The 10,607-nt window shown below is 38.6% G+C and overlaps 1 protein-coding gene and 1 long non-coding RNA gene across 4 annotated transcripts in view; one reads left to right on the forward strand and one right to left on the reverse strand.

Annotated features, from left to right (window-relative positions):
- LOC128071725 (uncharacterized) overlaps positions 1-9,104 on the reverse strand; it is a 23,268-nt gene extending 14,164 nt beyond the window's left edge. The window contains exon 1 of the long non-coding RNA XR_008201996.1: positions 8,991-9,104. This is a non-coding gene — a long non-coding RNA (uncharacterized LOC128071725). The remainder of the gene's footprint in view (positions 1-8,990) is intronic.
- The window catches only part of LOC128071715 (arylsulfatase D-like), a 13,814-nt gene extending 4,471 nt beyond the window's left edge, over positions 1-9,343 (forward strand). For 2 of the 3 annotated variants that reach the window (XM_052664714.1, XM_052664715.1), the window contains exons 3-11: positions 538-687; positions 1,462-1,583; positions 2,531-2,653; positions 4,123-4,546; positions 5,458-5,594; positions 5,804-5,938; positions 7,496-7,658; positions 8,290-8,411; positions 8,857-9,343. In XM_052664714.1, the coding sequence (XP_052520674.1) occupies positions 538-687; positions 1,462-1,583; positions 2,531-2,653; positions 4,123-4,546; positions 5,458-5,594; positions 5,804-5,938; positions 7,496-7,658; positions 8,290-8,411; positions 8,857-9,224 (1,744 nt within the window). In that variant the 3' untranslated portion in view covers positions 9,225-9,343. The remainder of the gene's footprint in view (positions 1-537; positions 688-1,461; positions 1,584-2,530; positions 2,654-4,122; positions 4,547-5,457; positions 5,595-5,803; positions 5,939-7,495; positions 7,659-8,289; positions 8,412-8,856) is intronic. The other variant, XM_052664716.1, reaches the window with a different exon arrangement.
- Positions 9,344-10,607: the final 1,264 nt, after the last annotated feature.

Raw genomic sequence — 10,607 nt, forward strand, 5'->3', positions numbered from 1 at the left:
TGGGAGTTCTCTTCTATTTACAGAAAATCCTGTATGTTGTATTTGCCTGTTAGAGGTGGCGGTTGCTTGTTCATTCAAAAATATGTTTTTCTATATAAGATCTTACAATACAACTGCAAGTCCTGGCATGGTTTGCAGAATTCTCAGCCTGTGCGAGAGACTGAGCTGCCCTCTGTCCATCAAAATGCTTAGCTTCAAATGCACTAAGTGTATTTATTGAAAAAGTCTGGTGCTTATGTGTAAAAATGTAAATTCTCCTTTTACCAGATACTAAATGCAGTTGAGCAGTATGTGGGTGTTAGCATGTTGGAATGTCAGCAGAAAGGCTACTGCAACCTGTCTGACTACAGTGATGTGGCTGGTAGAAATGCAAGAAATGAAATCATTAAAACTCTGGCCTTCTGCTTTCCACTTAAAGTGAGACTGGGAAACTGAGTTTTCCCACTGATTTGTTTTTAATACTACCCATCTGGTGCCTGAGGGCTCACAACCACTCTCAGAGTCCCAGATTTAAACAGTTACTTTGTTGTGTTTCAGGAGACGCTTCCTAATGGTGCTGATTTCATGTTTATTCTGGAATACATTTGGCTTTAGCACAGCTGTGGGCTCTAAACCCAACATACTTTTGTTTCTGGCTGATGATCTCGGCATTGGAGATGTAGGATGTTATGGGAACAATACCATAAGGTAAAAAAATGTCTCAGAAAAATATATTTTACACTACAGAATATCTATCCTGAGTAATTAAACCTAACAAGAAAATAAGAGCAATTCTTAATTCAAGGCACTTCAGGTAGTTCAAGGTAGTTCAGTAATTGGTACATTAAAGTACCTGTTGTTTCTATGCACATGGGAATAGAGCCTAAATAAACAATGCACAGTGAAAGGGAAAAAGCATCATATTTTCATTTTGTTTTTTATTTTTTTCTACTATTTCCTCCCCCTCCCCCCCCCCCATTTGCTAACTCTCCAATTACATATTTTAGTAATAAAATTTTCTCTCATTCTCATTCATGAAATTATTAATTCCATTTCATACATACTTCCCTGTGCTTTTCCAGTATCCATTTCAACTCTTTCTGCTGCTGTAGTCCATTTACCTGGGAGAGCTAGGCTCATAAAATTTAACTATTTAAAGTTTTATGCAAAATCTTAAAATATAAGTTTTATGTAATGTTACATCACTCTATTATGAAATAAGCACTGCGTTTAAAAGCATGATGCAGAAAGTCTTGGTTCCAGTAGCTCTATGTGCTCTGGGAGACTGACTGAATAAACTCTGAAATTAAGGATCTAACTGGGTTGAAAAAAAAAAAAGAACAGCAGGAGTTTTGGCATAAAAAAAATTACCCTCCTTATATAAATGTGTTTCCATTTTAGTTTTGTTTTTAAACTAAAATTACAAAAATTGTAAAAATAAAGTTCAGGACACTTCTTTTAAAAATTGAAATTTTATTTTAGGACCCCAAACATTGACCGCCTGGCAAGAGAAGGAGTGAAGCTTACTCAGCACATTGCTGCAGCTCCGCTCTGCACTCCAAGCAGAGCAGCTTTTCTCACTGGCAGATACCCCATCAGATCAGGTTGGGCCCATTTTGAACAGCAGATTTCTAATGTACAGAGCTGAGGGACGATAATAGCTAATAAGAAGGAATGGAGGAGAATTCAGTTAATTCCTCACTCTGAGTTAGAAAGTGCATAGCCAGTGTCTGTAACTTTCTGTAAGTAATTTACAGTCAGAAACCACTGCCTCACCAGCTGACATCAGCTTACTTTATAGGATTCAGAAAATCTTTATGATGAAAATAGATGGCTATAGGGAAATGCCAAGAGTACCATTTGTCATTTCTTTAGTACACCACAGCCAGGGCTGAACTGTTGGAATTCATTTTGATGGTGATGGTTAGAGATAAGGTTGAAACGAGGCTCCCAAGAGGGAAGTGTGGAAGTTCATAGCCAAGATAGTGCAGAAAGTCACAAAACTGAAGTGACAATGGGATACTGGATCCATTAACCACCTACTTGAGACACATTTTGGAAGACTTAATAGATATCTCCCAGTAGGAGTTACATAGGAGAATGAGGTGCTTACATTAGGAGAGCTAAGTGGAAAATCAATGCGTTGAGAGAGCTATATCTCACCTAACATTACACAACATCCCCCTGAGATAGGGAAATGCAATTATCTCTCATTTTAGATGAGGAGCAGAGAGGCCAAATGATAACATATACTCAGAAAAGCGGAAAAGAGAATCTACTGTATACTCTATAAACTCTCCCCACCAATTAATTTTCGGCTTGATGGTAAATCTAGCACTAGGCAGCATTTGTTTTGAAAAATAACACTTGAATTTAGATGTGCTATTTCTAATGGGATGCACCTACCTTTGAGATATGCCTAAATTTACATTTAGTGAGGAACTCTGCTGGCTGTAGGTTAAGCACCTGACCTGGGGGGCTGACAGGAGCATCCCAGCCTCTGCAAGCAGAGCATGAGACCATCAGGGGTGATCTGAACTATTTCTATCAGGGATGGCTTCCAGCAATCAATACCGAGCACTGCAGTGGAATGCTGGGTCAGGAGGGCTCCCTGAAAATGAAACAACTTTTGCCAGACTTCTACAGCAACAAGGCTATACCACTGGGTTGATAGGTAAGTGAAAATGTTTTAGTATAAGTTTGAAAAATGATTTAATGACATGAATTTAGGCACTGCCCTTGTCCCAAATGGTTGATGAACATGATTCCTTTCCAGAAGATTGAAAGCAGAAAACAACACCTTGTAATTACAAGACTGAAAACACTGTGATCTAAAGAGTTTTAAGACAATACAGATATTTGCACAGGGCATGTGAAGCAGGAAGGATTAAAACCTAACCCATTATTATTACGGGTGAGCATTTATTTTACTTGGCTTAAGGCTTTTGAATGTTTTGCCCAGTGAGAGAGTTTTGTTAACTTTGTTATTTGTTCCAAATAAAACAGTCTTTGAGCATTTCAAAAGCATTTGAGGCAAAAGGCAAGGAAACAAAAGAGGATAGGGAAAGAAAGGAATGAAGTCTGTACCCACAAAACAGGTGATGAAGCACAAGTGCCTCACAGGTGATGCTGTGAGGCCTCAAAGAGGCACAGTACTGTGGCAGTTCCCTCAAATGAAGCTGAGGAAAATAGAAGGACAGTAGAGAAACACTGTCCTGGAGCACGTGCCTTCCTGTCTGTGACATTGATCAGACCTCTACAGTTTCAATTTTCATCATTCTTTTTCTAAATACTCTAAAATGGACTGGCGAAGTATTTCTTCTCCCTTCTGTCCTGCTTTTATTACTTGCTCAAGTGAAAGATACTTCTGCAATGGATCGTTTAGTATAAATTTATAGGTATATCCCTTAAAGCCAAGGAGTTCAGCTGTGCCAAAAACATTGTCATCTCCAAGTTCTGAAAATAAATGTGGCTGCATTGAATTGAAAGATAATGAGGTAAAGTCTTCCTGGCTGAGTCTATAATTACCTGGCAATCATATAGACCAGCAAACCTCAGGGTTCTTTGATCCAGCACATTTTCTAAGCTTTTGTCTGCATGCTCTGTTTGGGAGACTAGGCAGGGATAGAGTGAAAGGTTGTTTTACACCTTTTCCTCCTCTTCATATTGAATAAGGACAATGCCTAGGAAATCATTTTTCTGAGTCTGGTGATCAGAGTGTTTGTCAACACTGGCCAAGAGTTTCTTGGATATTCTAGTAAATTTATAACGTATTAAAAGAAGTTGCAAGTAAAGCAACTGAAAGTTAGGGAGGAGGTATATTAAAGAAAGCAGCTGGTGATTTAGAGACTATGATCCCCTGATCCTCATTGAAAAGCAATTGAAATCCCATCCTCAACCTTCATCACTCCAGTACCTGACCTGGCCATTTTGCAGATTTCTCTTTTTATTGTGTGACCGTTTGGGGTTCGCACATTAGGACACAACATTTACCCATCAAGCACTGGTTTCATCCTGCCTGCTTGTGCACTTTGTTGCTTTGATTCACCAAATTCCCAAGGAAGTACTTGCAATGCTACTTGAGCATCTGTTCAAGTTGTCCAGTTAAATGTTCTGATTTTTTTCATGCTTTAAAACTTTCAGGAAAGTGGCATCAAGGTGTAAACTGTGAATCCTTCAATGATCATTGTCACCATCCATTAAATCATGGGTTTGACTACTTTTATGGCATGCCTTTTACACTTATAAGCAACTGTCAAGAAAACAAGCCTCCAGATATGGATGTAGCCCTTCAAGACAAGCTTTGGCTTTACAGTCAGATAATTGCCCTTGCTGTGCTTACTCTTGCTGCTGGAAGACTGACTGGTTTGGTTTCCATCCGCTGGAAGATAATTGCCTGTTTCACGTTGGCAGGCTGCCTTTTCTTCATTTCTTGGTACTCCAGTTATGGCTTTGTGCAGCGTTGGAACTGCATCCTAATGAGGAACCATGATATCACTGAGCAGCCAATGAGATTAGAGAGGACTGCTTCCCTCATGCTGAAGGAGGCAATGTCATTTATCAAAAGGTAAAATGATTGTCTGTAGTTTTCTTTAAAAGTGATAGGAGGCTCTGGGCTCTTGGAATAGGGTATTTTTTTCCACTCTAGCTATAGCCATATAGCTTTTAAAAATATAACTTCTTAAAAGTCATAGCCAAGTTTTTTATTTAGAAATTTAAATTTTAGTTACCCACGTAGAAAAAGACAACGAATAAGATTTCACCAAATTATACATAAACACCTCACTATACACTGTAATCTGTAAATAATAAATTTCTTCCATTATTGACCAGCTAATTCTTACATGTCACTCTGCAAGCCCCATTTGTACTTTTTCTCATAATCTTAATAAAACATGAGATAAAAGGGGAATGATGCACAAAATTATTCCATGTGAAAATCTCAAAACATTTGGCTCCATTTTCATGTCATTCGAACACTTGAGAAGGAAGCTGACTAACAGCATTAATTTACTACTAGCTTCAAGTTCCTCTTTGGCCTATACAGCCCTTGATAAATATTTCTGTGTGCCGGATGTCTTTCTGTAAAACAGGGAGAGTAACTGTCCTTTTCTTAAAAGTATATTTAAACATATATACTGAAAAACTTTAATGGCCATCTTAGAAAAGCCATGTCAATCTAGGTAAATATAAAACTATTTCCAATTGCTTTTAATTAAAAAAAGAATCAGAGACATGCAGCTGATTCTTAAAAGCACTGCACGAGTGCCATGCCTGTTTACGCATGGGAATCTGACTAAAAACCTATCTGTCTTGTCTACATTTCATGCAAGAAAGCAACAATAAACTAAGATCAATGGGGTTGCAATGTATGTGGACACAGTATAGACCGATTGTTTGTGTCTGTGCATTGATGAATATGAAATCTTCCAAAATATTTAAAATGCACAGCAAAAATTATGCTTCTTTGTTTTTAAGAAACAGACATGGACCATTCCTTCTCTTTGTTTCCTTTCTTCATGTTCACACACCTCTCTACACCACAGTGAAATTTCTTGGGAAAAGCCATCACGGTTTGTATGGAGACAATGTAGAAGAAATGGACTGGATGGTGGGTAAGTATCCTTGATGAGGGATTTGTTTCAGATATGTATATCTGTGTGTTTTAAAGCAAGAGAAGCAATAAAGCCAGGTATCCACAGCAATCTATGCTGTTAAAACCTTCTCAAAACACATTGCAAAAGATCATCAAAATGTTATACGTGTGGATTGATCTTTCTAACTGCTTAATTGGAACCCTGATGTCTCTCTTCTTAAATTTAAGGCAAAATTTTAGATTTGCTTGACAAGGAAGGTCTGAAAAATCATACATTTACATACTTTACCTCTGATCATGGAGGACACTTGGAAGCTCAGAATGGTTCTACCCAGATGGGTGGCTGGAATGGCATTTATAAAGGTAAGAAATGAAATACAGCTTTACATGTTGATTAAAAATACAAACACAATGATGTAACCTAGGTGACGTTGTTAAGGCTAGAGTGGGTTACGTTGTTTTCTGGCTTGAAATACAGGCAACAAACATAGGTGCTTTAATCTTACTTTTTCTTTCAGTAAAATGTAAGCATTTTTACACATCTCTTTGATAACAGTACTATACAGTTTGATACCTGTAAACTACTCGGTGTTCTCAAGCAAAAAGCCCTGAATAAAATGTGATAGATCCCTTTAACGGTCCTCTTTTTCCCCTGCTAGGCCACAAATATGTTTGTTCCTGATTTACTTTTTTTTTTTTCTTCTCATTATTTCCAGAAATCATTGCCTATTTGATATGAAATAGGGTAAGGACACATTGTGCTATGACTTACAGCAACTTACAGCTTCCTGAGCAGTGCAGTAGAATTTTAAAGCCACAAGATATGCATTCATTGCACTTTCTCCCATCTGCCCCAGCAACACTGAATCACTAAATCACTTCCTCCTGTGTTCTGCCATGAGCATGTGCTTGGACAGGACTCAGGGTTTAGGCTCTCTTACCACCAGTGAACCATCCACTTCTTGCCCAAACTTCTCTTGTTTTTACTTTCCTAAAACAGGTTTTTTCCAATTACAAACCTTCTTGAGCTTTTCTGCAGGGCACAGCAGAGGTCTAAGGCATGGAACTTTGGCTCCCACATGGTGAATGTTTTGATGCCAAGCAATGGTTGCTGGCTCTTAGAGAAGGTCTTATTTATAGTATGCTTGTTCTCCATCTCTTTCCTTATTTCATCTCTGGTATCAAGATGCTGTATTGTGTTAGTTTACGTTAGTAGCAAGCTGGGAAAAGGTGTTTTGCTGTCATTTTAAGTAACGTGTATATGATTTGATTTCATAGTTCAGATTTTTTGCTTCTGAGTTTAGAGATACTGCATTAGGAAAGTCAGATCCAAATCTCAATTTGAAAAATACAAAAGATGTTTAAGGCATTTGGAAATATTTCTGTATTAAAAGCATGTATTTTTTTCCAACACTTGAAGGGATCATATAAACAGGAGGGGGTGTGTCTGTTCATGAGAGTGGATAGTGATAGGACAAGGGGAAATGGTTTTAAACTAAGCAGGGGAGGTTTAGGTTAGATATTAGGAGGAAGTTTTTCACTCAGAGGTTGGTGACACACTGGAACAGGTCGCCTAAGGAGGCTGTGGATGCCCCATCCCTGGAGGCATTCAAGGCCAGGCTGGATGTGGCTCTGGGCAGCCTGGTCTGCTGGTTGGTGAGTCTGCACATAGCAGGTAGGATCTTTGAGGTCCTTTCCTACCCAGGCCATTCTATGATTCTATGATTCTGAAGGGAATCCATGGCTACAAAGAGAATAAATATTTTTTAGAGCTGTTTGTTAAGGTAATATTGTAATTCTTAAGTTTTGTGTAAATTTAAACAGAGTATCGAGTATTTCTTCACTCTTGTGTCTGCTGCCTCTGTGAATACTTCCTTGTGAGTTTGCCTCTGAACTGTATATTGTTTAATTTTACTGCAGGTGGAAAAGGCATGGGAGGTTGGGAAGGAGGGATCCGTGTGCCAGGAATATTCAGGTGGCCAGGAGTGTTACCTGCAGGCATTGTTATCAATGAACCTACGAGTCTGATGGATATTTTTCCCACGGTTGTTCATCTGGCTGGAGGAATATTGCCACAGGACAGGTATGGAGATATTTTCAGTAGGAGAAATTGAAAGGAGAGTTATCAACTAAATAATTTCAGTGTTTTGGGTTTTTTTTTTTTTTAATAATCCAAGGAGATCTCCCATCTATACTGTAGTCTCAAACCCAGTCTAAGATTTTAAACTCAAAAGCAACCCTCCCTCCCTTCTCCATACACACCTGGATATGCCCACAGGTATGCATGTGGCCACAGGTCTTGTTCATTTCTAAACAAAATTCAGCATTGCTCAGGAAAGAATTGATGGCTGAAGTTGTTTTGGTATCAAATTACCAAAGCTATGGACACATACAGACTCCTCCTAACAACATGAAGCCCATACTTGTTCAAAAGGTTTCTACAAACTCCTTTGAATTTGCTATATATAAACAATTATGAGATCAGTATCAATTTGTCTGAATAAAGAATATTATTTCAGTAGACCAAACCCTAAATACTGTGTATGTATTACTAACTGGAATAAGTTTCTCCATATATTTTGAAAATAGCGAATTAACTCAATAAATTAAAAAAGTCTAAAGGATTTAAAATGTTGGCCTGACAATCTGCTGGCTGTGACAATATACAGTTAACTCTGTCAGGTTTGTCCCTTCCTGAATATTCATTACATTAGGGTAATCGACGGACGAAACTTGATGCCTTTACTCCAAGGAAGAACTCAAAAGTCAGAGCATAAGTTTCTCTTTCACTATTGCGGATCCTACTTGCATGCAGTGCGATGGCACCAAAAGGACAGTAAGTGTAAACGTTTCCTGTTAACCATGGTATGAGATTTCTTCTCTTGATATCTTTCTTGATGTATGACGGATTTCTTGCATGATGACATTTATCTGTATTGATCTCTGAGATTTTTGAAATTGTTATGCATTATATACCAGTAATTCTCGCTAGCTGGAGCTGTCTTACAGCTAAAAAATACTTGTAAGTAATAAAGGAAATGCATTATAGGAAGTGGGATGGAAATAGAAGCTGGCTGCCTACTACACTTGAAGCCTGATACATCTTCTTCACTGTTTTCTATCTTTAAACTCAGTACTTGGTGCAGAGAATGTTATCTGTGGTGATGTGAAAGCCAGGGTTTGTGACAAGATGTCTCCTTAGTAAGCAACCACTGCTTGAAGACAATTCATCTTTTCCTCTACTGTCTTGTAGTTGTGCCATAAGATTTCTTTTCTGACAGGTGGAGCTGTCTGGAAGGCTCATTATGTGACCCCAGTCTTTCATCCACTCGGGGCTGGGGCTTGTTATGGAAAAAGAATTTGCCCATGTTTTGGGGAAGGCGTGACCCATCATGACCCTCCACTGCTCTTTGACCTCTCACGAGACCCTTCTGAGTCCCAGCCTCTGTCAGCTGACACTGAGCCCCTCTTTGACACTGTAATCGAGCGGATTGGGAGAGCCACTGAAGAGCACCGCAGGACACTGACTGCAGTCCCACAGCAGCTCTCCAGGTACAACATCATCTGGAAGCCATGGCTGCAGCCCTGTTGTGGGATGTTCCCATTCTGTTGGTGTGATAAAGAAGGTGAAAACACACAGAGTTTGTGAGATGGATACTGCTAACATGTCCTTTGGCGCTGAGTCCTTTGCTGACCAAGCGTTCAGAAAATAATCATGTCCTTTGTCTTGCAAGCCAAGTGAATGAAAATAAAGTAATTTTGAGTTGAGATTTACTCTTTTATTCTTTACCACTAAACAAAGGTTTAAGGAAATCCTGTCCGGTGTGGTAAAGGACTGGAGTGGAGACAGTTTTTTACAGATTTAGATCTAAGAGACAGCTGTAGAGGGATATGCCTAAATTCTGTCTAGTTTATGCCTGCCCAAGCAGGACAATTTGGAGAACTCCGAAGAAACCCTAGTATGTCATGCTGACTTAGATAAATCTCTGTATGATTGCAGTTGTGCTTCTGTGGTCTATGATTCATGGGCATTCTCTATCCAACATAGCAGTTTGTTGTTATTGGTTTCTGCATTTTTCTATCATCTTTGCAGAAGTATTATTGAGATGTTGAGTGATTGTGATTTTGTCATGGATAGTTCTCATGCAACTTTACTTGATTGACAATAACACATATCACAAAAACATATGAAGTTGGAAATGTTGAAGACCAGTATAACTCTGCAATAGTGACAAAGAAGAGGGAAGCAATTTGCTCTTCAGTAGGAGGTCCTGATGCAGATTATGTTGGCATACAGTAGTTTTATTGTATAAAAGTTGCCAATAAAGATGTTTTGGATAAATACCATGCACTGTTTCATAGTCAGCAAAATGTGGTCCTTTTGAAGCTCATAAGAGTTAATGTTTAAAATATTTGGCAGTCATATGCCTATATTTACAAACCATAGCTCCTAAGAAGGGATCAAGCCAGTTCTAGTTTAAAAGAAAACAAGAACCAAGCAAGCAAGCAAGCAAAAACCTAGTGGTATGACCCTAGCTAGGCTTTCTATGGAGGCACATGACTGTACTGAAGATTGCAGTGAAATTGCAGAGACTTTAATGCTTTAAGCTGTACTATTGACTGTTCCTCACAGGATGTATATGAAGTCAGGTTTTATTATAAGCATACTGCTAAAACTCTGTACAGAAATTAGGTTTTGAAGTGAGTTAACAGAAAGTGATTGTTTACAGATTTTGCAGATATTTTTTTTTCTCCCCTTACAGCTGCCCCTGCAAACATTTTACTTGCTCAGCCAGTCTATTTGCTTCATTTTTCTTATCTCAGTGTTTTTTCATTAGCATTTCTTAGAGATGATGCAAATTTCGGTAGTGTCATTTCAATCTGTTGTTTCCTTACTACTACAGAAAATTTGTCAAGGTTATAAGGGGATGTATGAACGCCTGCACTTCCTTTTAGTACCCAGACATGAGAAAAAATAGAGTGCCAGTATAAAGCACCCAGTGACTCAAAATTAAGCTTTTGCTGGCAGAGA

The sequence above is a fragment of the Tympanuchus pallidicinctus genome, unplaced genomic scaffold (assembly GCF_026119805.1).
Source record: "Tympanuchus pallidicinctus isolate F22 unplaced genomic scaffold, pur_lepc_1.0 scaffold6, whole genome shotgun sequence".
NCBI classification, from domain to species: Eukaryota; Metazoa; Chordata; class Aves; order Galliformes; family Phasianidae; genus Tympanuchus; species Tympanuchus pallidicinctus.